The sequence below is a fragment of the Oncorhynchus tshawytscha genome, unplaced genomic scaffold (genome assembly GCF_018296145.1).
Source record: "Oncorhynchus tshawytscha isolate Ot180627B unplaced genomic scaffold, Otsh_v2.0 Un_scaffold_339_pilon_pilon, whole genome shotgun sequence".
Classification (NCBI taxonomy): domain Eukaryota; kingdom Metazoa; phylum Chordata; class Actinopteri; order Salmoniformes; family Salmonidae; genus Oncorhynchus; species Oncorhynchus tshawytscha.
Window position 1 is genome coordinate 57,501 of NW_024609815.1, and position 27,949 is coordinate 85,449.

Here is a 27,949-nt window from a genome sequence, read left to right on the forward strand (position 1 = left end):
CCTTCAAGAACGTCAGTCCTGGGTGAGTGTCCACTATGTCCTACACTCAGAGAGAGAGCGAGAGAGGGAGTGAGGGAGAGAGAGAGAGAGAGAGAGAGAGAGAGAGAGAGAGAGAGAGAGAGAGAGAGAGAGAGAGAGGGAGGGAGAGAGAGAGAGAGAGAAAGGGAGAGAGGGGAGATAGAGAGAGAGAAAGAGATAGAGGGAGAGGGGGGGAGATAGAGAGAGAGAGAGAGGGAGATGAGGGGGAGGAGAGATAGAGGGAGTGAGGGGAGGGAGAGATAGAGAAAGGGAGAGGGGAGAGAGAGAGAGAGGGGAGGAGGGGAGGGAGAGATAGAGAGAGGGAGTAAGGGGAGGGAAAGATAGAGAGAGGGAGTGAGGGGAGGGAAAGATAGAGAGAGGGAGTGAGGGGAGGGAGAGATAGAGAGAGGGAGTGAGGGAGAGATAGAGAAAGGGAGTAAGGGAGGGAGAGATAGAGAGAGGGAGTGAGGGGAGGGGGATAGAGAGAGGGAAAGATAGAGAGAGGGAGTGAGGGGAGGGAGAGATAGAGAGAGGGAGTGAGGGGAGGGAGAGATAGAGAGAGGGATGAGGGGAGGGAGAGAGAGAAAGGGAGTGAGGGGAGGGAAGATAGGACAAGGGGAGGGGGGGAGATAGAGAGAGAGGGAGTGAGGGGAGGGAGAGATAGAGAGAGGGAGTGAGGGGAGGGAGAGATAGAGAGAGGGAGTGAGGGGAGGGAGAGATAGAGAGAGGGAGTGAGGGGAGGGAGAGATAGGAGAGGGAGTGAGGGGAGGGAGAGAGAGAGAGAGGGAGTGAGGGGAGGGAGAGATAGAGACAAGGAGTGAGGGGGAGGGAGAGAGAAATATAACACCATTTCTGAGAGACCTGTGTTTGGGCATCCTCTGCTACCACACCATTGATTAGCATGAAGATGTACACACACCTGTAATAAAGGTATGAAGTCCTCCTGGTCCAGGTAGGAACAGCCAGGCTTCGCCAGGAGGTAGATAAACTTAGACGAATCGTCATAGCAACTATGTAACAACCTGAGGGGGGAGAGAGAGACAGAGAAAAAGAAAGAGATTGTTAACATATGTAATAATATTTCAGATGATTAAAGCAGAAGGATATGCTAATTTAATGGGAGGAAGATAAAGGACAAATATTAAAGAAATACAAATTAGGAGAGGAGAGGAGAGGAGAGGAGAGGAGAGGAGAGGAGAGGACAGGAGAGGAGAGGAGAGGAGAGGAGAGGAGAGGAGAGGAGAGGAGAGGAGAGGACAGGACAGGACAGGACAGGACAGGACAGGACAGGAGAGGAGAGGAGAGGAGAGGAGAGGAGAGGAGAGGAGAGGAGAGGAGAGGAGAGGAGAGGAGAGGAGAGGAGAGGAGAGGAGAGGAGAGGAGAGGAGAGGAGAGGAGAGAGAGGAGTGTTTCTTACTTTCTCCAGGTAGCGATGAAGGAGTGAACAGAGACAAAGCCGGTCCTCTCTCCTCCTGCTCCGTTAAACATGGCTGCCTTCCAGTACAGAGGACAGCCACATGCCTGAAAACAGATACACCCACAACAGGCAGTGAGATGGACAGCTAAACTATTGACAGAAAGGTACTTCTTCACCACCGACGTGTAGCACCCAACCCCGTTTCATATTGTAGTGTGTGTTGGTGTGTGTGTGTGTGTTACCTTAGCGATCTTGCCCATCTCGTAAATATCAGCCTTCTCCTCCTCAAACTCAGTGAAGGCTGTTTCTATGGCAGTGATGGCCGCATCGTGGTTGACTTTTGTTGCCCCTGGTAACCCTCGAGGGTAGTAGAAGCGGGGAATGTTGAGGGCAGGGGGAGGAGGGGGAGGAGGAGGGGTGAGGACGACTGGAGTGGGGGAGGAGAGGGGGAGCGGTGGGGGGAGGAACGGAGGGAGTGGGGAGAGAGGGGCTGGAGGAGGGGTGCCAGATTTCTTATCTTGCTTGTTGGACTGGACCTAGAGAGAGAGAGAGAGAGAGAGAGAGAGAGAGAGAGAGAGAGAGAGAGAGAGAGAGAGAGAGAGAGAGAGAGAGAGAGAGAGAGAGAGAGAGAGAGAGGAGAGAGAGAGAGAGAGAGAGAGAGAGAGAGAGAGAGAGAGAGAGAGAGAGAGAGAGAGAGAGAGGAGAGAGAGAGAGAGGAGAGAGAGAGAGAGAGAGGAGAGAGAGAGAAGAGAGAGAGAGAGAGAGAGAGAGAGAGATTTAAAATCAACCTTTACTGGCACAATTCAACTTTCATACATAACCAAATCAATACCAATTCCCCTCTACTCACACACCCCCCCACCAGCACCACTAACACTGCCTCAGCAGCCATTGAGTTCACTTCCTCAATCGGTTTTCTCCTTGTTTTCCAAATGACCAACTCACTTACAAGTAGTTTACTAGCCAGTCCCTCGTCTTATTTGCAAGTGTACCTCAGCTTCCCAAATGTAGAAGCACAAGACCTTCCCGAACCCCTGAACAGCCTGGACCAGTGGAATAAGATCTCCCCAATGGACAACAACATCTATGGTACTGAACAACGATGTAGGAGTAGACTACCCTATACAAACACATCTGTTGTGACTAGGTGACCAGTCTACCACATGCAAACCACCTGAGAGAAATACTGCTGCATGATTCTTTCAGTACCAAAACTAAATGTCTCTGTAGCACATCACATAAGTCTGTTTCAACACCATGAAACAAGGTTCCAGCAATGTGTTGGGTGTCTGAGTTACAGGCTCTATACACTCTGCTGAGCGTCTGTACTGGGTGAGTATCAAGTAGGACAGCTGAACCAGCCCCCTCCCCGCCCCTCACCCCCTCCCCACCCCTCACCCCCTCCCCACCCCCCTCACCCCCTCCCCCCCCTCACCCCCTCCCCGCCCCTCACCCCCTCCCCGCCCCTCACCCCGTCTCCTCTCGGCACTCATCCATTCTATCACTCTATTCCTGCCCCCAGAACTATAAATAACACTCTGGTATCTGCCTCAGAATAGCTTGTCTTCCCCAGCATTTATTTGTGTTATTGGTGTGAGAAAAAGTGTGTTTGTGTGTGTCTGTTTAACACCTGCATGTGTGTGTTTTTAGCACACGTGTGTGCATGTGGGTGTGTGTTTATTGCAGAGGTGTGTGTGTGTGTGTGTGTGTGTGTGTGTGTGTGTGTGTGTGTGTGTGTGTGTGTGTGTGTGTGTGTGTGTGTGTGTAATGCATCAGTCCAGTCCAGTCCAGTCCAGTACTACCAACCTGCGCCTGCAGTTGCTGGAACGTCTTGATTCTCTTCTTGAAGCGCGAGGGCAGTACGAAGTCACAGCCCCGGGAGAGGAAGGCTAGCTCACATCTTAAATCAGGGTCCCCCCGCAGTGTCTCTTTAGACTCCTTGATAAACATGACGTTGATAGGAGAGGATGAAGATGATGATAGGAGAGGATGAAGATGAAGATGAGAGGATGCAGGTGACGTTGATAGGAGAGGAGAGGATGAAAATGATGATATGAGAGGATGAAGTTGACGTTGATAGGAGAGGATGAAGATGACGATGAGAGGATGAAGGTGACGTTGATAGGAGAGGATGAAGAGGACGATGAGAGGATGAAGATGACGTTGATAGGAGAGGATGAAGGAAGGTGACGTTGATAGGAGAGGATGAAGATGACGATGATAGGAGCGGATGAAGATGCCGTTGATAGGAGAGGATGAAGGTGACGATGATAGGAGAGGATGAAGAGGACAATGAGAGGATGAAGATGACGTTGATAGGAGAGGATGAAGATTACGATGATAGGAGAGGATGAAGGTGACGATGATTACTTTATTGCATCCGTTTCTTAGGTAGCGGTTCAAGTTCAACGTTCATTCAGATTCCCAGCTGGTGTTGGAGGGGGCAGCAAAACCCCCTGAGAGACAGATGAACCGCAGACCGGCCCTGGTGTAGAATTACAGACAGGACTACTAGACAACCAACAGCTCCATGGAGTCTACAGTCTATCTACAGACCACAGCTCTATAATTCTCTCTTCTTTTCAGTTGTTCACTCTCTCCACGCAATGGATTCCAACTTTCTATTTAGTTTCTCCAAAGTATTTTATTCTCTCCATTCTGTCCAACGGAATGAGGGATGATTCCATTCACGTATCCAGGAGAACAGATTGAAGGAGACAAGAACACCCAGCAGAGGAAAAGAAAAAAGTAACAGAATATATCGAAAAAGAAAAAACTGAACGAAGATCCAACTGGACAGTTCTGAGTCGGTTCTGAGTCCACCTGCAGCTAGCTGGTTCTCACTCCATGTCTGCTAGCCTTACACACACACACACACACACACACACACTCTTTCGTAATCAAACTTTCCTGTTGCTTCACTTCCACACAAACACTCTCTAATATTGACAAATACTGTAGACCCACACTCAGACACACCTATATGTTCTCTCTCTCTCAGGGTTGAGTCCGTAGCTTATCCGTGTGTGTGCACTGATATTTTCCGTGTGTCAGCTCCTAGCGTATCTTGTAAAACCATAGCGGCGGGCCAGCCGGTGGCTATACGTGGCCCAACAGAGTGCTTCTCTCTGGGATATAAAAGTTCCCGTCTCCCCTGTGGTTCTCTGGTTCTACTGTATAGTCCTTCTGTAGCCTGTCGCTCTGAGAATCAAACTGAGAGACTAACTCTGGGAAATATGAGACAGGCCGAGGTCTGGCTGCGACACACACACACACAGCACACCGGCTGTCCTGAGCGAAAGGGTAGGGCAGGGGGTTTGATTTTGGTCGTGTTGCATATCCCCGCTCCCCTGCCCCCATCCCTTAGCCTCTCTGGCTAAAGTTAGCCTCAACAGTATTCTGGATGTTCTGAGTGAAGTCTGGACTGGAGGATCGCTCAGCCCCATCTAGTGGCCGTGGCTGTGTATTACCTAGAATCCTCAATGCTGGTCTACAGTGCTACTGTATGTCTAGCCTGTCAACCAGTGCCCAGTCTACTAACCAAATGGTAAAACATCTGTGGCTACTGGCCTCACCAGGTGCAGCGTAGTTACAGGTAGACCAGAAGGCTGCACGGGGAGAGTCTCACAATCTATAACAGGGGTGACCAATCCTCTTACTACAGAGCTACAGGGCGTGCAGGGCTTTGTTCCAGCCCTACTCTAGCACACCTGATTCAGCTAATCAATGTCCTGATGAACCTCTGACTAACAGAATCAGGTATGTTAGAGCAGGGCTGGAACTAAACGCTGCAGGAGGAGGAGAGGATTGTTCACACGTACCAGTTGGTAGTAGAACTGAACAGAGCGCTACAGCTGACAGGAGGGGAGAGAGTTACGACAGGAACATCAGACACGCTGGAGATGAAGTGAATAATCCCACTGTGAGTGTGTGTGTGTGTGTGTGTGTGTGTGTGTGTGTCTGAGTGTGTGTGAGCGCGTTTTCAGCTCTCCCTCTCCACACACACACACACACACACATGCGTGCGCACACACACAAACGCGCTCACACACGCACACACACACACTGCCACCTCCAAGAGCTGGAGAAGTTCAAATACTTGTAAATAGCACTGTAAGTCTCTCTCTTTGCCTGCATGATTTGCAATGCACATTGTCTCAATGATTCTGTGGCTCACACGACTTTGTTGTGGTTTTCTGTTGCAACTGCTCAGTGCTATTATTAGTAGCTCGGTCCACCATTAGCATTTTTCAAAGCGTCTGTATGTAGCTAAACGGTGCTGGCAGTGGAATCATGCTAAAAGCTATCTGCTATTTGTGACAGCTAAAACGTGGGTTGGTTGTTCCTAAAGCACCCCTGCACCTGGTGAGTCATAAATCTCAGAGACAAGCGCAGATGAGTGTGTCTGTGCGTGCGTGAGTGTGTGTGTGTAGGCGGACCCTGAACAGATGTCATTGACCCAGCTGCGTGCTCTTTTCTTCACTGACTAACTGACAGGCTTCTCCTCTCATCTCTTCTTCCCTTACCTCCTTCTCTCCTCCGCTTACTACCTTCTCTCCTCCGCTTACCTCCTTCTCTCCACCCCTAACCTCTTCTTTTCCTTCGTCTTTTTGTAAAAGAGTGGGGCAGTACAGAAATAGAGAGAAAATAGGAGAAAAGAGAGTGCTGAAATAGCAGTGGATTTGAGTCCATGCAGCATTGGTACCAGAGGTAGCGGCTTAGACTGGTCCGATAGACCGCCCTAGGCCTCGTCCTTCCCTCTCCTGCCCCCCCTTTTCCTCTACCCTCCTCTTATCGCTTTCCGCCCCCTCCTTTCTCCTCCCCTCCCCCTCCTCTCTCCTCCCCTCTCCTCCCCTCCCTTCTCCTCCTCCCCTCTCCTCTCCCCTCCTCTCCCCTCTCCTCCTCTCCCCTCTCCTCCCCTCTCATCTCCTCCCCCTCTCCTCTCTTCCCCTCTCCACTACTCCCCTCCTCTCTCCTCCCCTCTCCACTACTCCCCTCCTCTCTCCTCCCCTCCCCTCTTCCCCTCCCCACTACTCCCCTCCTCTCCTCTTCTCCCCTCTCCTCCCCTCCTTCCCTCTCCTCTCCTCTCCTCACCTTCCCTCCTCTCCCCTCTCCCTCTCCTCCCCTCTCCTTCCCTCTCCTCTCCCTCTCCTTCCCTCCTCTCTCCTCCCCTCTTCCCCTCTCCACTACTCCCCCTCCTCTCTCCTCCCCTCCCCTCTCCTCCCCTCTCCTCTCATCCCCTCTCCTCTCATCCCCTCCCCTCTCCTCCCCTTCTCTCCTCCCCCTCCTCTCCCCTCTCCTCCTCTCCCCCTTCTCTCCTCTCCTCCTCTCCCCTCTCTCCCCTCTTCCCCTCTCCCTCTCCTCTCCTCCCTCTCCTTCCCTTCCCCCTCTCCCTCCCTCTCCTCCCCTCCCCTTCCCCCCCTCCCTTCCTTCACTTTTAAATAAACAATTACTAAAGCCTATAAATTGTTATTCTTTCAAAGTGGAACCATTATGTGAAATTACAGCAATATTTCAGAGAAAGGTCAGTAAACCTTCAACACATGTACTAAAGCTGGAAGTACTTTGTCATTGACGTGTGGCGTAAGAAGAGTGTTATAATTAAGTTGGACTGGCTTGTACACTCAAATCAACAACAGTTGGATATTTGTTTTCACAGCAACATTTATGAAAGTGCCATAGAATGAACTGCCAGTGTCACTCTATAGGCTTATTTCTGCTGCAGGAACTAGGCAGACTTCACACACACACATACACTTGAAAATAGGCATGCCAAATGCCATCTCCGTGGTAACGACCCTTGGCTTGGATTGGCTGCATCGGTCGGAATGTTCGCAGGGTGACCGTGCCAACAACGAGGAAACACAGTTCACATCTCTGCTCTATTCCCAGAATCACTTCCTCGCCCAACACACACGCACACACACACACACACACACACACACACACATCCACAGACAACAGGGCACTATGCGTCTGAGTTGGAAGCTGACCAGACCCAGTGGTTAACACATAACACAGACTATTTCAGAAACCTGTCAGAGTGCACTGTAAGATATATATACTCTCTTTCTCTCTCTTTCTCACACTCTCTCTTTCTCTCTTTCTCTATTTCTCTCTCTCTTTCTCTATTTCTCTCTCTCTTTCTCTCTCTCTGTCTCTCTCTCTCTCTGTCTCTGCCTCCCTCTCTCTCTCTTGTACTGCAGTACCCCTCTCCTCCAGGAGACCTCTTGTACTGCAGTACCCCTCTCCTCCAGGAGACCTCTTGTACTGCAGTACCCCTCTCCTCCAGGAGACCTCTTGTACTGCAGTACCCCTCTCCTCCAGGAGACCTCTTGTACTGCAGTACCCCTCTCCTCCAGGAGACCTCTTGTACTGCAGTACCCCTCTCCTCCAGGAGACCTCTTGTACTGCAGTACCCCTCTCCTCCAACAGATGGAGGCAGAGCTCCTAGATGAATCAGGAGGAGGATGAAGTCGCCCCTGGTGAATGTCTCCTGTTTAACTCTGTGTGTTAACAGCAGAAACGACATGGCAGCAGAGAGCTGCAGGTCACACACACACACACATTACAAATGTGGGAAGTTGTGTATACAGAATGGTTACTAGAATGGTTACTAAGGTGACCTCAGTTATAAGAGTGTGCAGAGAGTGCATAGAGTGTGCAGTGTGTGCAGAGGAATGTGATGGCATCAAGTGTAGTCTGCAGATCTCTCTCTCTCTCTCTCTCTCTCTCTCTCTCTCTCTCTCTCTCTCTCTCTCTCTCTCTCTCTCTCTCTCTCTCTCTCTCTGTGTGTGTGTGTGGGGGGTATTGTTTGGACAATATCCCAGCCTGCACTGGGAGTGGTGTATGATGTCACCATGGGACTGGAGGCTACGTGTGTGTGTGTGTGGCTAACCTTGGAGGCTATTGTCAGTGTTGGAAACTCCTTACACACAGAAACACTGACTCCATGAGTCCAAGGTGTGTCTGTGTGTGTGTATTTGTGTGTTAGAGAGGGAAGTAGAGGGAAAGTGGGGGAGGGGGTTTCTCTCACCACTTGGCTGAGCTTCCTGCTGTGACCTCATTTCCTGTGGAAGCATTCAGGAGGTGATGTCATTGAGTACTGACCCCAAGACAACAACCCCTGCTGTTTACCCCTCCATTCGTCTTGTCGACCTCTCCTCAGTAACTTGGCCACTCATTCACTCCCCCATGGGGAATTTAAAACCCAAAGCCTGGCTTCGTCCCGAATGGCACCCTAGTGCCTAGGGCCCTGGTCAAAGGAATAGGGTGCCATTTGAAATGCAGTCACTGTAGAAGGGTAGGAGGAGGGTTGGCTATACCTCATTTCTGTTCTGGGCTCCAAATGGCTAGTCTGCTCTCTGCTGTCTGTCTGCTAGTCTTGTCTTGCTCTCTGCTCTGCGTTCGACTGGCGTGCCTGGCCTTGGATTTATCTGGCCTGGCATCCTGGTCTCCATGGTGATTAATGGGAACACTCTGACAGGTGCAGAAAGGCCTATATTACTCTGTCAGCAGACACACACACACACACACACACACACACACACACACACACACACACACACACACACACACAAAGCTATTCCTAAACTCAGCTGTGACCAAACAGTAGCAATGGGTCAGCCTACCCTTTGGCGACAGACACACACACAGGGTCCGTTTACACTGTGGCGACAGACAGACACACACACACACACACACACACACACACACACACACACAAACACACGCTCACACACACACACACACACACAGGTCCGTTTACACTGTGGCGACAGACACACACACAAACACACGCTCACACACACACACACAGGTCCGTTTACACTGTGGCGACAGACACACACACAGAGTCCGTTTACACTGTGGCGACAGACACACACACAGGGTCCGTTTACACTGTGGCGACAGACACACACACAGAGTCCGTTTACACTGTGGCGACAGACACACACACAGGGTCCGTTTACACTGTGGCGACAGACACACACACAGGGTCCGTTTACACTGACACACACACAAACACACGCTCACACACACAGGGTCCGTTTACACTGACACACACACAAACACACGCTCACACACACAGGTCCGTTTACACTGTGGCGACAGTGAGTCTGTTAGCAGGATGCCGTAGTAGACAGATTTAGGTCCCCATCACACCTCTATCTGTCAGCCTGGTGTGTGTGTGTGTGTGTGTGTGTGTGTGTGTGTATGTATGTGTGTACTTGGTAACAACACCATTAACATTCCCAATGCCAACAGCCCCCACCCTCTCCCGCTGTGCTCCAATCAGCACCTCACACACACACACACATTCTGCCTGTGACACTGCAACAACAGAGACTGGTCCCAAAATAACACTTCAACCAATCAGAGAGGAGAGCCTGTGAGTGGACCACTTCATCTACATTCCTCTCTCTCTCTCTATCTCCTTGTCATCCCTCCTTCTCTCTTTCCGTCGACCTCTCCTGTCTGTTGATTGACCATGCTGTGTAACCTTACTCCATGTTGATATGTAGGCCACATACAGGGCCTCCAGGAAGTGTTCACACCCCTTGACTTTCTCCACATGTTGTTGTGTTACAGACAGAGTTTCAAATGGATTCAATTGAGATGTTGTGTCACTGGTCTAAACACAATACCCCATAATGTCAAAGTGGAATGATGTTTTTAGACATTTTGACAAATGAATTAAACATGAAAGTCACTCAGAGGCTGTAGAGGAAGGAACCTGTTCAGTGATTTCACCATGAGGCCAATGGTGACTTTAAAACAGTTACAGAGTTTAATGGCTGTGATAGGAGAAAACTGAGGATGGATCAACAACATTGTAGTTACTCCACAATACTAACCTAAAGGACAGAGGGAAAAGAAGGATGTCTGTACAGAAAACAAATATTCCAAAACATGCATCCTGTTTGCAACACGGAACTAAATGAAGTAAAACTGTAAAAATGTGGCAAAGAAATGAAAGATTTGTATTCAGGACAAAGTTATGTTTGAGCAAATCCAACACAACACATCACTGAGTATCACTCTTCATATTTTCAAGAATGGTGGTGAGTGCATCATATTATGGGTTGTTATTATCAGGATACATTTAAAAAGGAAATGGAATATATCTAAGCACTGGCAAAATCCGAGAGGAAAATCTGGTTCAGTCTGCTTTCCAACAGATACCGGAAGACAAATTCACCTTTCAGCAGGACAATAACCTAAAACACAAGGCCAAATCTACACTAGAGTTGTTTACCAAGACGGTATTGAATGTATCGGAGTGGCCTAGTTAAAGTTATGACTTAAAATCGGCGTGAAAATCTATGGCCAGACCTGAAAACGTCTGTCTAGCAATGATCATCAACCAACTTGACAGAGCTTGAAGAATTTAAAAAATAATAAATGTGAAAATATTGTACAATCCAGGTGTTTATTTTTATTTTTTATTTCACCTTTATTTAACCAGGTAGGCTAGTTGAGAACAAGTTCTCATTTGCAACTGCGACCTGGCCAAAGCATAGCAGTGTGAACAGACAACACAGAGTTACACATGGAGTAAACAATTAACAAGTCAATAACACAGTAGAGAAAAAAAAGGGGAGTCTATATACATTGTGTGCAAAAGGCATGAGGAGGTAGGCGAATAATTACAATTTTGCAGATTAACACTGGAGTGATAAATGATCAGATGGTCATGTACAGGGAGAGATATTGGTGTACAAAAGAGCAGAAAAGTAAATAAATAAAAACAGTATGGGGATGAGGTAGGTAAAAATGGGTGGGCTATTTACCGATAAACTATGTACAGCTGCAGCAATCGGTTAGCAGATGTTTGAAGTTGGTGAGGGAGATAAAAGTCTCCAACTTCAGGGATTTTTGCAATTCGTTCCAGTCACAGGCAGCAGAGAACTGGAACGAAAGGCGGTGTTGGCTTTAGGGATGATCAGTGAGATTCACCTGCTGGAGCGCGTGCTACGGGTGGGTGTTGCCATCGTGACCAGTGAACTGAGATAAGGCGGAGCTTTACCTAGCATGGACTTGTAGATGACCTGGAGCCAGTGGGTCTGGCGACAAATATGTAGCGAGGGCCAGCCGACTAGAACATACAAGTCGCAGTGGTGGGTGGTATAAGGTGCTTTAGTGACAAAATGGATGGCACTGTGATAAACTGCATCCAGTTTGCTGAGTAGAGTGTTGGAAGCAATTTTGTAGATGACATCGCCGAAGTCGAGGATCGGTAGGATAGTCAGTTTTACTAGGGTAAGTTTGGCAGCGTGAGTGAAGGAGGCTTTGTTGCGGAATAGAAAGCCGACTCTTGATTTGATTTTCGATTGGAGATGTTTGATATGAGTCTGGAAGGAGAGTTTACAGTCTAGCCAGACACCTAGGTACTTATAGATGTCCACATATTCAAGGTCGGAACCATCCAGGGTGGTGATGCTGGTCAGGCGTGCGGGTGCAGGCAGCGAACGGTTGAAAAGCATGCATTTGGTTTTACTAGCGTGTAAGAGCAGTTGGAGGCCACGGAAGGAGTGTTGAATGGCATTGAAGCTCGTTTGGAGGTTAGATAGCACAGTGTCCAAGGACGGGCCGGAAGTATATATAATGGTGTCGTCTGCATAGAGGTGGATCAGGGAATCGCCCGCAGCAAGAGCAACATCATTGATATATACAGAGAAAAGAGTCGGCCCGAGGATTGAACCCTGTGGCGCCCCCATAGAGACTGCCAGAGGACCGGACAGCATGCCCTCCGATTTGACACACTGAACTCTGTCTGCAAAGTAATTGGTGAACCAGGCAAGGCAGTCATCCGAAAAACCGAGGCTACTGAGTCTGCCGATAAGGATATGGTGATTGACAGAGTCGAAAGCCTTGGCAAGGTCGATGAAGATGGCTGCACAGTACTGTCTTTTATCGATGGCGGTTATGATATCGTTTAGTACCTTGAGCGTGGCTGAGGTGCACCCGTGTCCGGCTCGGAAACCAGATTGCACAGCGGAGAAGGTACGGTGGGATTCGAGATGGTCAGTGACCTGTTTGTTGACTTGGCTTTCGAAGACCTTAGATAGGCAGGGCAGGATGGATATAGGTCTGTAACAGTTTGGGTCCAGGGTGTCTCCCCCTTTGAAGAGGGGGATGACTGCGGCAGCTTTCAATCCTTGGGGATCTCAGACGATATGAAAGAGAGGTTGAACAGGCTGGTAATAGGGGTTGCAACAATGGCGGCGGTTAGTTTCAGAAATAGAGGGTCCAGATTGTCAAGCCCAGCTGATTTGTACGGGTCCAGGTTTTGCAGCTCTTTCAGAACATCTGCTATCTGGATTTGGGTAAAGGAGAACCTGGAGAGGCTTGGGCGAGTAGCTGCGGGGGGGGCGGAGCTGTTGGCCGAGGTTGGAGTAGCCAGGCGGAAGGCATGGCCAGCCGTTGAGAAATGCTTGTTGAAGTTTTCGATAATCATGGGTTTATCGGTGGTGATCGTGTTATCTAGCCTCAGTGCAGTGGGCAGCTGGGAGGAGGTGCTCTTGTTCTCCATGGACTTCACAGTGTCCCAGAACATTTTGGAGTTGGAGCTACAGGATGCAAACTTCTGCCTGAAGAAGCTGGCCTTAGCTTTCCTGACTGACTGCGTGTATTGGTTCCTGACTTCCCTGAACAGTTGTATATCGCGGGGACTATTCGATGCTATTGCAGTCCGCCACAGGATGTTTTTGTGCTGGTCGAGGGCAGTCAGGTCTGGAGTGAACCAAGGGCTATATCTGTTCTTAGTTCTGCATTTTTTGAACGGAGCATGCTTATCTAAAATGGTGAGGAAGTTACTTTTAAAGAATGACCAGGCATCCTCAACTGACGGGATGAGGTCAATGTCCTTCCAGGATACCCGGGCTAGGTCGATTAGAAAGGCCTGCTCACAGAAGTGTTTTAGGGAGCGTTTGACAGTGATGAGGGGTGGTCGTTTGACTGCGGCTCCGTAGCGGATACAGGCAATGAGGCAGTGATCGCTGAGATCCTGGTTGAAGACAGCGGAGGTATATTTGGAGGGCCAGTTGGTCAGGATGATGTCTATGAGGGTGCCCTTGTTTACAGATTTAGGGTTGTACCTGGTGGGTTCCTTGATGATTTGTGTGAGATTGAGGGCATCTAGCTTAGGTGTACAAAGCTCTCAGAGACTTACCCAGAAAGACTCACTGCTATAATCACTGCCGAAGGTGATTCCAACAGGTATTGGTGTGAATACTTATGTCAATTAGGTATTTCTGTATTTCATTTACAATAAATATGCTAAAATGTTTCACTTTGTCATTATGTGGTATTGTGTGTGGGTGAGATGGGTGAACAGAAAATCTATTTGATGCATTTCAAATTCAGGCTGTAACACAACAAAATGTGGAATAAGTCAAGGGGTGTGAATACTTTCTGAAGGCACTGTATTTATGACATTACCAGCACAAAACCCTAAATTACCCCAAACATTCCAGAGGAGAGGAGAGAGCTGGCCACCACTTTGTCTCCACCTCTCCCTCTCTCTCTCTCTCTCTCTCTCTGCCTCTCCCTCTCTCTCTGCCTCTCTCTCTCTCTGCCTCTCTCTCTCTCTGCCTCCCTTTCTGTCTCTGCCTCTTCCTCTCTCTATGCCTCTCCCTCTCTCTCTGCCTCTCTCCCTCTCTCTCTGCCTCTCTCTCGCTCTCTCTCTGCCTCTCTCTGCCTCCCTTTCTGTCTCTGCCTCCCTCTCTCTCTGCCTCCCAAAATCTATTTCTCTCTCTCTCTCAGCTAGAACATATACACATATCCAACCAGCAATGCATCTCTCAACTAGAGGTCGACCGATTAATCGGAATGGCCGATTAATTAGGGCCGATTTCAAGTTTTCATAACAATTTGAAATGGGTATTTTTGGACACTGATTTTTTGTACACCTTTATTTAATCTTTATTTAACTAGGCAAGTCAGTTAAGAACACATTCTTATTTTTCAATGACGGCCTAGGAACAGTGCAGGTTAACTGCCTCGTTCAGGGGCAGAACGACAGGTTTTTTACCTTGTCAGCTCGGGGGATTCAATCTTGCAACCTTACAGTTAACTAGTCCAACACTCTAACCACATGCGTCTCATTGCACTCCACGGGGAGACTGCCTGCGCGAATGCAGTAAGAAGCCAAGGTAAGTTGCTAGCTAGCATTAAACATATCTTATAAAAAACAATCAATCATAATCACTAGTTAACTACACATGGTTGATGATATTACTTGTTTATCTAGCGTGTCCTGCGTTGCATACAATCGATGCGGTGTGTATCGTTGCTCCAATGTGTACCTAACCATGAACATCAATGCATTTCTTAAAATCAATACACAGAAGTATATATTTTTAAAGCTGCATATTTAACTGAAAGAAATCCAGGTTAGCAGGCATCATTAACCAGGTGAAATTGTGTCACTTCCCTTGTGTTCATTGCACGCAGAGTCAGTGTATATGCAACAGTTTTGGCCTCCTAATTTGCCAGAATTTTACGTAATTATGACATAACATTGAAGGTGGTGCAATGTAACAGGAATATTTAGACTTATGGATGCCACCCGTTAGATAAAATACGGAACGGTTCCGTATTTCACTGAAAGAATAAATGTCTTGTTTTCGAGATGATAGTTTCCAGATTCGACCATATTAATGACCTAAGGCTCATATTTCTGTGTGTTATCATGTTATAACTAAGTCTATGATTTGATAGAGCAGTCTGACTGAGCAGTCTGACTGAGCGATGGTAGGCAAGAGCAGGCTCGTAAGCATTCATTCAAACAGCACTTTCGTGCGTTTTGCCAGCAGCTGTTGATGACTTCACGCCTATCAACTCCCGAGATGAGGCTGGTGTAACCGATGTGAAATAGCTAGCTAGCGTTTCAAACGTCACTCGCTCTGAGACTTGGAGTAGTTGTTCCCCTTGCTCTGCATGGGTAACGCTGCTTCGAGGGTGGCTGTTGTCGTTGTGTCGCTGGTTCGAGCCCAGGTAGGGGCAAGGACAGGGACGGAAGCTATACTTTTACACTGGTAATACTAAAGTGCCTATAAGAACATCCAATAGTCAAAAGTTAATGAAATACAAATGGTATAGAGAGAAATAGTCCTATAATTCCTATAATAACTACAACCTAAAACTTCTTACCTGGAAATATTGAAGACTCGTGTTAAAAGGAACCACCAGCTTTCATATGTTCTCATGTTCTGAGCAAGGAACTTAAACGTTAGCTTTCTTACATGGCACATATTGCACTTTTACTTTCTTCTCCAACACTTTGTTTTTGAATTATTTAAACCAAATTGAACATGTTTCATTATTTATTTGAGGCTAAATTGATTTTAGTGATGTATTATATTAAGTTCAAATAAGTGTTAATTTAGTATTGTTGTAATTGTCATTATTACAAATACATTTTTAAAAATTGTCCGATTAATCGGTATCGGCTTTTTTTTGGTCCTCCAATAATCAGTATCGGTGTTGAAAAATCATAATCGGTCGACCTCTAGTCTAGAACATATACACATATCCAACCAGCAATACATCTCTTAACTAGAACACCGAGAAAGTAGTCTTCTTCAGCAGCAATAGTGTCAGAGGAAGAGGCAGGTAGACCTGACTAATAGATGTCTGACAGCCTGACACGCACACACACACGCACACACACACACACACACGCACGCACACACACACACGCACGCACGGACGGCGCTCAGTGGTACTCACTCTGATCACCTCAGGCGTCTGCTGGATGAGCAGTGTCGAGCCGATGTCTCTCAGGGCAACCACATTGCTAGGGGCAACCGGGTGTCTCACGGCAACAGGAGGAGCAGCGATGGTTGCAACAGGTGCCTCTCCAGGTGTGGGTGTAGGGGGCGGGACAGGGGAGGGGACAGGTGTTACAGCCGGTGGAGGGGTGGCCGTGGTGGTAAGTACAGCTGTCAGGTCAGCTACAGGTGGATGTTCACGTCCAGCGGCTGCTTCTGAAGGTGTGGATACGACTGTAGGTGGTGGAACAGGTGTGGGTACGACTGTAGGTGGTGGAACAGGTGTGGGTACGACTGCTGGTGGTGGAACAGGTGTGGGTAGGGTAGAAGGTGTAACTTGGTCTGTGGCGACAGACTCTGCTAGGGTTGTGGGGACAGGGACAGGGACAAGGACAGGGACAGGTGTGGGAGCTGTAGAGACAGACTCTGCTAGGGTTGTGGGGATAGGGGCAGGGACAGGTGTGGGAGCTGTAGAGACAGGTAGGGCCGTAGGAACAGGTCCATCTGTAAGTCTGGGTGCAGGTGTTGGTGTGGAGGCAGACACATGTACAGGTCCATCTGTAGGTAAAGGCACAGTTCAGTTCACATACATACATAGAACGAAGAACCGTGCAACATATACACAATACCGTAAATAGGAATAGATGGACACGGACAGTCACCTTGCCAGGCTGGTGGAGATCCAGGTAGTTTGGCCTGCGTCAGAGTGTCAGTCTTGGCTGCAGTAGCCAGAGTGTCCTGTAGGAGTCTCATCACCTCCTTCTCTTTGCTCTGAGTCCCAGTCTTCCCAGTGTTCCCAGGACTACCCCCAGAGTCCACCAGTTCCTGGGCAAAGCTCTCAATGCTCTCCAGGATCCTCAGCAGCAGGGCCCCGTCCTCCTCATCTCCCAGCCCCACCATGCTGCCCTCTGCCTGGAGGAGAGGAGCAGGCGAGCTGGGGGTCGACCTAGTGGCCTGGGCGTTAGCGGTTAGGTGGCTAACAGGAACAGGCCTTTGAGCCTGGGGGTTGATTTGGGTTTGTGTCTGGAGACAGGGTTGGGTTTGTGGGGAGGTGTTCCCCTGTCCTGTCCCCCTCTGTCTGGTCTTAATGGGGAGAGGGGGCTCCGCCTCTCTTTCTCTCTCTCCCTCTCTGACTCGGTCTCTCTCCCGACCCATGCTCTGCGACAGACACTCCAAGTCCATCAGAAGCCTGTCGATGTCGTCGTCTCTATGAGTGACAGGAGGGGTGTGTTCGGAGGTTGGGGGGCAGGTGAGGTCTTCACCAGCAGACTGGAGTGTGTGTGTAACGTGTACGTGTGACAGATTGGGGCTGAGGTGTGTGTGCGCGGAGCTGGGGGGTGTGTGTGGACTAAAAGCTGTCCCGTTCCGACTGTGAGTGTGTGTGAGGCTTCTGGTCGGGGTGTGTGAGTGTGTGTGTCTGGAAGCCCTGTTCAGCCCCCTTCCCAGGTCTGCATCCTCCTCAATGAAGAGAGCCTCCATGGGGGAGATGGACGGAGTGTGTGTGCGCGCTGACGGAGTGTGCATTTGCGATGAAGGTGTGTGTGTCTGGGATGGAGGGGTAGAAACAGACAACGTGTGTGTGTGCGGTGAGAGAGAGTGTGTGTGTGACAGAGTGTGTGTGTGCTGCAGCCCGTTGGTCTGAACCTTATGTCTCCCTGCTGTCTCAGGCGTAGTGGACAAAGAGAGAGAAGAGTCTGGAGCGAGTGACGAGGGTGGCAGTATATCCCTGCTCTTGGGTAAAGGAGGGTTCTGAACAACGTCCTCATACCGTGGCGGTTGATCATTACCAAATATGGGTGAGAAGGGGACAGCAGCTTGCTGCAGCATATGGAGACTACTAACCAGCTCGGCCAACTCGCTATGACCTCCAATCCCTGAACCTTGACCTCCAGCCCCTGACCCTAACCCTAACCCAGCCCCCTCCAGCTCTAGAGGCAGTTTCCTCAGATAGGAGCTCAGTCTGGTCATCACAGCTCTGTAGATGCTCTCTGGACTGGCTCCCCATCTTCTCCTCCCCGGGACTCTTCCGACTGATACACTGCTTGATGATGTCAGTACATTTCTTCAAGTCCTCTGAACACTTGACCAGAATGTCCAGACAGGCCCGTATGTCTTCCCCCCCGGCTCCTCCCACTCCTCCCTCCTCCCCTGCACGGGTCTTCTCCAGTAACCGGGCGATGAGGGACTCGTCGGCTAATGAGCTGAGGTAGAGAGACGCCACTGTGTTTAGCCCCGCCTCCAAGGAACCAGAGCAGGCGCTGGATAGGCTACTGGTGGACCCGCCCCCAGCCCTGGAGACACTGGATAGGCTGGTTGTGGATAGAGACCCGCCCCCGGCGGTGATGCTAGCAGGCGATAGGCCTTTGAGCACCTTGGTGGTGTCGCTGAAAGGAGGCAGGTTCTCATCATTGGCGTTTCCATTTCCGGTAATAGTCCCATTCCCCGTTCCTCCGACGTTCCCAGTGAAGTGTCCGTAGACAATGTCGAGGTCCGTTGACCGACGGCTGTACGAATCCGGCCTGACCTTGCGACCTTTCCTGAAGGTCACGTGACTGGTGGAGAGGCGGAGCTTCTCGAAGGAGAACTCTTTGAGTTTGCCACTGGCCAGGTTGATGGCTTCTCCTGTGATGTCCTTCAGACTGGCAGAGCTCTGGAGAGGCCGGTCAGGACCAGAGCTGGTAGTAGTGGTGGTAGTGTTGGCCTTCTTACCTCGCCATGGAGGACTGTCCTCCCCCACCACACCATACACACTGTTAGGATCATTAGGGACACCACTACCCCCATTACAGCCGGTCATACTAAGTTTAGAGCTGTTGGGGATTTGGTGAGGAGAGTTAGCGTTTCTGGTCAGGTTGTGTGTGAATGTGTGTGAGGGGGCGGTCAGCAGCTCGGAGCAGGTGCTGCGATGGGCAACAGTACAGTCCAGTCCCTGGGACAGCGCCCCACATGACCCGGAGCAGTAGTGCACCGCGTGACTCTGAGCCCGACGGTCCACCACCACGCTGCTGTAGCAACTAACACTGCTCACTACCACTCGATAGGCTGCTGCCATGGTTACCGCTCAGTTGACGCCTGGTTACCGCTTGGTTACCAAGGTTACAAAGTAGTCTCAACTACTGCACGGGAAAAAAACATATCGGAAAAATACACAACATGTGAAAAAAATCCAAGGCCAAAATAGTTATTGTTTAAATCCCTTCAGATGAGTGGAGGCAGTTTCAGATCCAGAGTCAACTAAACAGCCTCCTTAAAATCCACACCAGAAAGATTTGAAACTCCAAATTCATGCAGAAAAATAGACACATTTCCACATAGAAAAACGTCCACATAAAAAACTTAAATATTCCTTCAGATCAGAAGAAGAAAAGGTCAATCCATGTTGTAATCACAGGATCCATTAGAGTCAGGATTCATTTGATTTTCACCTGTGTCTAAACACGGTCTTCTCAGAGGTCCTCATCTCTCCAAAGGAACTCCAGAGTCCTGGTCTAACCCCCCGATCAGGGTTCACCGTCCTGGGCTTGGAAACTCACCCAGGCCCCCTCTCCTTTTGTCCTTCTCTCTCCATTTCTCTCTTCTATCCCCCTCTCCTTCTCTCCACTTCTATCCCCCTCTCCTTCTCTCCACTTCTATCCCCTCTCCTTCTCTCCACTTCTATCCCCCTCTCCTTCTCTCCACTTCTATCCCCCTCTCCTTCTCTCCACTTCTATCCCCTCTCCTTCTCTCCACTTCTATCCCCCTCTCCTTCTCTCCACTTCTATCCCCCTCTCCTTCTCTCCACTTCTATCCCCTCTCCTTCTCTCCACTTCTATCCCCCTCTCCTTCTCTCCACTTCTATCCCCTCTCCTTCTCTCCACTTCTATCCCCTCTCCTTCTCTCCACTTCTATCCCCTCTCCTTCTCTCCACTTCTATCCCCCTCTCCTTCTCTCCACTTCTATCCCCCTCTCCTTCTCTCCACTTCTATCCCCTCTCCTTCTCTCCACTTCTATCCCCCCTCTCCTTCTCTCCACTTCTATCCCCCTCTCCTTCTCTCCACTTCTATCCCCTCTCCTTCTCTCCACTTCTATCCCCCTCTCCTTCTCTCCACTTCTATCCCCCTCTCCTTCTCTCCACTTCTATCCCCCTCTCCTTCTCTCCACTTCTATCCCCTCTCCTTCTCTCCACTTCTATCCCCCTCTCCTTCTCTCCACTTCTATCCCCTCTCCTTCTCTCCACTTCTATCCCCTCTCCTTCTCTCCACTTCTATCCCCTCTCCTTCTCTCCACTTCTATCCCCTCTCCTTCTCTCCACTTCTATCCCCTCTCCTTCTCTCCACTTCTATCCCCTCTCCTTCTCTCCACTTCTATCCCCTCTCCTTCTCTCCACTTCTATCCCCCTCCTTCTCTCCACTTCTATCCCCTCTCCTTCTCTCCACTTCTATCCCCCTCTCTGCCTCTCGTTCGTAAAATAACTGCAGTCCACTCTAACCACAGCTGCCTTGATGTGATTCACAGATGGTCGGCTCTCTCTCTCTCTCTCTCTCTCTCTCTCTCCCTCCCTCCTTCCGTCCTGTGCTGTCAAGCTGCTCTCAGAGTGTTTCTGATGGGAGGACACCACCTGTGAGTTGACAGAAAAGGGGGAGTGAGGTGGAAGGAGGGAGAGAAAGAAGGAAGGAGAGAAAAATATAGCATTCAATCATTTAGACAGTCACCCTGTAGCAAATTATTTTTCTGTGTGTGTGTGTGGGGGTGGGGTTGGGGCGTGTGTGTGTGTTGTCAGCCCTCCAGCTATCCTCCAGATGACAGTATATATGAGGGACCTTAGTCCTTTATCATCAAAGAGTACAACACCACATGTGTACTTCCTCACACACACACACACACACACACACACACACACACAGGTTCCCGATCAAAAAGAGTGGAAGAAACTACAGAGCGCAGAGAAGAAAATGATGGTGAAAGTATAATGTATAATGGCGACACCAGACTGGCTTGTTGATTTGACCTTTATCCGTGGTTTCTAGGGATGGGGGGGTGATATTTACATATCGCATTATTATTTTGGACGATATTATATTGATACTTTGACTCAAAGTATAGATATATATTTGAAAAGATTTGCAAGGCAGTGTTAGCTAGCACTAGTCGGCTGTACCTACGCCAAAACTCTGGACATTTCTCATCCTATAGCTTGTTCTTAATCTTCTTTGAAAATAGTGCTTTTATTTCCATGACGCATGACAATACATTTTCTCATCTCTCTGCAGCAGACATGCAGGCATATGGTGAGCAAAAAGTTTGGAACATCAAATCGCAATAAAACCGCAGTATCGAATCGCAATACACATCGTATCGGCACCTAAGTATGGTGATAGTATTGTATCGTTAGGTCCTTGGCCCGAGTGGTTTCCAATCTCAATGGGAGTCGTACACTGACGGTCCATATCCATACAATTTTCATCCAGCATTTATCCCTTCTAAGTTGGTGTCTGTTCTCCATGGATCAGTCTTGGCTCACCCTAAGGGTGAAAGAAGGAGAGGTGAATGGAGGACGGTCTACGTGTTCTCACATGTTTATATCAGTCCTGGTATTAAGAGTCTGTGAGCGGTGCAGAAGTACCTAATGAAAGCCCATTGGTCTGTTTAAAACACCAACACCTGTCCTTGACCTGTCCTCTGATGTCCCCAAGGCTGTCCCATTGAACTCTGATTGTCCCCAAGGCTGTCCCATTGAAGGCTGTCCCTGATTTCCCCAAGGCTGTCCCATTGCACTCTGATGTCCCAAGGCTGTCCCATTGCACTCTGATGTCCCCAAGGCTGTCCCATTGCACTCTGATGTCCCCAAGGCTGTCCCATTGCACTCTGATTTCCCCAAGGCTGTCCCATTGCACTCTGATTTCCCCAAGGCTGTCCCATTGAACTCTGATTTCCCAAGGCTGTCCCATTGCACTCCCTGATGTCCCCAAGGCTGTCCCCATTGCACTCTGATGTCCCCAAGGCTGTCCCATTGTCCCATTGCACTCTGATGTCCCCAAGGCTGTCCCATTGCACTCTGATGTCCCCAAGGCTGTCCCATTGCACTCTGATGTCCCCAAGGCTGTCCCATTGCACTCTGATTTCCCCAAGGCTGTCCCATTGCACTCTGATTTCCCCAAGGCTGTCCCATTGCACTCTGATTTCTGATTTCCCCAAGGCTGTCCCATTGCACTCTGATTTCCCCAAGGCTGTCCCATTGCACTCTGATGTCCCCAAGGCTGTCCCATTGCACTCTGATTTCCCCAAGGCTGTCCCATTGCACTCTGATTTCCCCAAGGCTGTCCCATTGAACTCTGATTTCCCTAAGGCTGTCCCATTGCACTCTGATTTCCCTAAGGCTGTCCCATTGCACTCTGATTTCCCCAAGGCTGTCCCATTGCACTCTGATTTCCCTAAGGCTGTCCCATTGCACTCTGATGTCCCCAAGGCTGTCCCATTGCACTCTGATTTCCCCAAGGCTGTCCCCCATTGCACATTGAACTCTGATGTCCCCAAGGCTGTCCCATTGAATTTCCCATTGCCCAAGGCTGTCCCATTGAACTCTGATTTCCCCAAGGCTGTCCCATTGTCTTTTATCTATGATCAGATGTTTCCCTCCACCACGTCCACATGTGTTTTTGACTGGTTCACCATCAGGTTTGAACTCAACACCGCCCATCCAGATAAGAAATGGTCTCTCTCTGTGTGTGTGTGTGAGTATGTGTGTGCATCCGTGTGAGTATGCATAGAGACAGCGCAAAACATTTCAATCCAATAGAAGGGGCAATGCAAATAGTGCATTTTGTTAGCTATTTAGCAGTCTGTTAGAGTGGGGGAAGATGGACAAACAGCATGAGTGGCACCTGGTAAAACAACCAGCAAGGAGCTTTATGGACAAACAGCATGCTGTCACACACACACACACACACACACACACACACACACACACACACACACGCTGGTCTAGCTTCCAGGTTGCTGTTTTGATCAGCAGACTATTGCTACTTCCTGAATGACTATTCTTCATGTCATTGTTGTAAACACACATACTCTGTCTCTGTGTGTGTGAGAGGGTGTGTTAGAGTCTGCATTCTGCAAGTGTGTGAGTGCATGTCTGCATGCAGGCAGGCAGGCAGGCAGGCAGGCAGGCAGGCAGGCAGGCAGGCAGGCAGGCAGGCAGGCAGACAGACAGACAGACAGACAGACAGACGCTTATTGACTGATTCTCTAACAAACACAGCTTTCTGTACGGTCAGAAACATCATGGTTTACACTGCTTTTTGAGTGAACACACACACACACACACACACACAGACACACAGTGTTCTCCAACAGTATTACCAACCTCCCCTGTTATTGTAATGGTGAGAGATTAGCATGTTTTAGGGGTATGATATTTATGCCTCTGACTTTCTCACTTATCATTATTCACAATTCATTCAGGACTATCAGAAATCATGGTAGCATCCACATTTAAAGTAGAAGTGTAAGGAACATTATTTTCATATTTACATTAAAAGTGACTCTAAAATGATACACAACATTATTTACCATTCAATCTGAAACACAACCAAAACAAACAGCAAATGCATCCAACACGTTTGTAGAGTCACACGCTTCACGTAGTCAGTGGGATATGGGACTAAATACTTCACTTTTGACTACTTTAATATACATAGAAGTGAATTTTTCCCAATACTTTTGGTCCCCTAAAATGGGGGACTATGTACAAAAAGTGCTGTAATTTCTAAACAATTCACCCGACATGAATGAAAATACCATCAACCTAAAGCTGACAGTCTGCACTTTAACCTCATAGTCATTGTATCATTTCAAATCCAAAGTGCTGGACTACAGAGCCAAAACAACAACAAATGTGTCACTCACCCAATACTTTTGGAGCTCACTGTACACACAATTGAAAACACACACACACGTCTCCAGGTCCTAGTAATAAATCATTTGGGTGTATCTATCCTATGGGATCAGCAATGGAACAGTGTGTGTGTTTCGGTAAGTGTGTGTATGTGTGTGTGTGTGTGTGTGTTTGTGTGTGTTCTGGCATGGAGTTGGGGTTCTCTAGTTGTCTGCCAAGTTTATCCCCTGGACAACGCCCAGACAACACAAATCACCCTGCCCTAGAAACACACACATAGATACATACATACACACACACACACACACACACACACACACACACACACACACACACACACACACACACACACACACACACACACATAGATACCTACACACTCACATACACACACACACACACACATAGATACCTACACACACACACACACACATACAGTGCCTTGCGAAAGTATTCGGCCCCCTTGAACTTTGCGACCTTTTGCCACATTTCAGGCTTCAAACATAAAGATATAAAACTGTATTTTTTGGTGAAGAATCAACAACAAGTGGGACACAATCATGAAGTGGAACGACATTTATTGGATATTTCAAACTTTTTTAACAAATCAAAAACTGAAAAATTGGGCGTGCAAAATTATTCAGCCCCCTTAAGTTAATACTTTGTAGCGCCACCTTTTGCTGCGATTACAGCTGTAAGTCGCTTGGGGTATGTCTCTTATCAGTTTTGCACATCGAGAGACTGAAATTTTTTCCCATTCCTCCTTGCAAAACAGCTCGAGCTCAGTGAGGTTGGATGGAGAGCATTTGTGAACAGCAGTTTTCAGTTCTTTCCACAGATTCTCGATTGGATTCAGGTCTGGACTTTGACTTGGCCATTCTAACACCTGGATATGTTTATTTTTGAACCATTCCATTGTAGATTTTGCTTTATGTTTTGGATCATTGTCTTGTTGGAAGACAAATCTCCGTCCCAGTCTCAGGTCTTTTGCAGACTCCATCAGGTTTTCTTCCAGAATGGTCCTGTATTTGGCTCCATCCATCTTCCCATCAATTTTAACCATCTTCTGCTGCCATCTTCAACCATCTGATGCTGCCACCACCATGTTTGACAGTGGGGATGGTGTGGTCAGGGTGATGAGCTGTGTTGCTTTTACGCCAAACATAACGTTTTGCATAGTTGCCAAAAAGTTCAATTTTGGTTTCATCTGACCAGAGCACCTACTTCCACATGTTTGGTGTGTCTCCCAGGTGGCTTGTGGCAAACTTTAAACAACACTTTTTATGGATATCTTTAAGAAATGGCTTTCTTCTTGCCACTCTTCCATAAAGGCCAGATTTGTGCAATATACGACTGATTGTTGTCCTATGGACAGAGTCTCCCACCTCAGCTGTAGATCTCTGCAGTTCATCCAGAGTGATCATGGGCCTCTTGGCTGCATCGCTGATCAGTCTTCTCCTTGTATGAGCTGAAAGTTTAGAGGGACGGCCAGGTCTTGGTAGATTTGCAGTGGTCTGATACTCCTTCCAATTCAATATTATCGCTTGCACAGTGCTCCTTGGGATGTTTAAAGCTTGGGAAATCTTTTTGTATCCAAATCCGGCTTTAAACTTTTTCACAACAGTATCTCGGACCTGCCTGGTGTGTTCCTTGTTCTTCATGATGCTCTCTGCGCTTTTAACGGACCTCTGAGACTATCACAGTGCAGGTGCATTTATACGGAGACTTGATTACACACAGGTGGATTGTATTTATCATCATTAGTCATTTAGGTCAACATTGGATCATTCAGAGATCCTCACTGAACTTCTGGAGAGAGTTTGCTGCACTGAAAGTAAAGGGGCTGAATAATTTTGCACGCCCAATTTTTCAGTTTTTGATTTGTTAAAAAAGTTTCAAATATCCAATAAATGTCGTTACACTTCATGATTGTGTCCCACTTGTTGTTGATTCTTCACAAAAAAATACAGTTTTATATCTTTATGTTTGAAGCCTGAAATGTGGCCAAAGGTCGCAAAGTTCAAGGGGGCCGAATACTTTCGCAAGGCACTGTAGATACACACACACACACACACACACACACACATATAGATACCTACACACACACACACACACACACACACACACACACACACACACACACATATAGATACATACACACACACACATAGATACATAGACACAAACACACACATAGATACACACACACACACACACACATAGATACCTACACACACACACACACACACATAGATACATAGATACATACACACACACACACATATAGATACCTACACACACACACACACACACACACACACACACACATAGATACACACACACACACACACATAGATACATAGATACATAGACACAAACACACACATAGATACATACACACACACACACACATAGATACATACACACACACACACACATAGATACATAGATACATAGACACAAACACACACATAGATACATACACACACACACACACACACACACACATAGATACATACACACACACACACACACACACACACACACACACATAGATACACACACACACACACACACATAGATACATACACACACACACACACATAGATACATACACACATACACACACACACACACATAGATACATAGACACAAACACACACATAGATACATACACACAAACACACACATAGATACATACACACAAACACACACATAGATACATACACACAAACACACTTTAATGACACAGACTGTTTTCTATAGGTTCGAAACAACGGTAGAACTTGGGCTCTGTCTCTCCCCTTCTCCCTCTCCTCCTCTCAGTATGAGAAAAGAGGGGGGATGTTTTAGTGACTATTGGACAGAGAGAGAGAGAGAGAGACAGACACACACAGCCTTCCTTTCAGTGCAGAGAAACAGGCTGTGACATAAAGGGCAGTTTAGAGTAGAATGGGAACTGACATCTATACACACACACACACACACAATACGTGTAACGGCAAAGTTTCTCCTGCTAGTTCCAAGAACACATTTGCTATAATGTCATGCTTACGGATGTGTCCTACTTGCATACATGTACACAGAACTACACAAACATGGACACACACACACACACTACACTATCAATGTAATGCTCTCTGATGGATGATCTGAATGAGCTGCTGAACCTCTCCACAAGACAACCCAAATCAGACATAAACAATGGACTAATGTGGCCTATAACCTTCTGACAGGATAAGACCGCTGGGTGCACATTAATAGGTGATATACACTTCTTCAAGAATCAATGGGTATGAACGGGTTTGATTGAACACCAGGATACTGACAGACTGTTCTGAAGCCAGGCTTCGGTTCCCTGAACACACCACTAGTATGAGACTCAGACACACACCACTAGTATGAGACTCAGACACACACCACTAGTATGAGACTCAGACACACACCACTAGTATGAGACTCAGACACACACCACTAGTATGAGACTCAGACACACACCACTAGTATGAGACTCAGACACACACCACTAGTATGAGACTCAGACACACACCACTAGTATGAGACTCAGACACACACCACTAGTATGAGACTCAGACACAATCCCCAGATAACAGAGTACACACAGACACAGACACACACACAGACACAGACGCAGACACACACAGACGCAGACACACACACAGACACACACACAGACACAGACACAGACACACAGACACACACACACAGACGCAGACACACACAGACACACACACACACAGACACACACAGACACACACACACAGAGACACACACACACACACAGACACAGACACAGACACAGACACACACACAGACACACACACACAGACACACACAGACACA

The 27,949-nt window shown here is 48.1% G+C and overlaps 2 protein-coding genes across 3 annotated transcripts in view; both read right to left on the reverse strand.

Moving 5' to 3' along the window:
• The window catches only part of LOC121846012 (serine/threonine-protein phosphatase 2A regulatory subunit B'' subunit alpha-like), a 28,765-nt gene extending 10,726 nt beyond the window's left edge, over positions 1–18,039 (reverse strand). The window contains exons 1-6 of one of the 2 annotated variants that reach the window (XM_042318750.1): positions 16,875–18,039; positions 16,172–16,770; positions 1,678–1,971; positions 1,436–1,539; positions 938–1,040; positions 1–40 (exon numbers count right to left, since the gene is read on the reverse strand). The exon at positions 1–40 is cut by the window's left edge and continues 35 nt beyond it. In XM_042318750.1, the coding sequence (XP_042174684.1) occupies positions 1–40; positions 938–1,040; positions 1,436–1,539; positions 1,678–1,971; positions 16,172–16,770; positions 16,875–18,039 (2,305 nt within the window). Of the gene's footprint in view, positions 41–937; positions 1,041–1,435; positions 1,540–1,677; positions 1,972–3,241; positions 4,883–16,171; positions 16,771–16,874 lie in introns of those variants that run through there. The other variant, XM_042318751.1, reaches the window with a different exon arrangement.
• Positions 18,040–18,070: 31 nt separating this feature from the next.
• LOC121846013 (serine/threonine-protein phosphatase 2A regulatory subunit B'' subunit alpha-like) lies at positions 18,071–19,864 on the reverse strand. Its single transcript, XM_042318752.1, has one exon. It carries the CDS (start codon positions 19,262–19,264, stop codon positions 18,071–18,073), a length of 1,194 nt encoding a protein of 397 aa, XP_042174686.1. The 5' UTR covers positions 19,265–19,864.
• Positions 19,865–27,949: the final 8,085 nt, after the last annotated feature.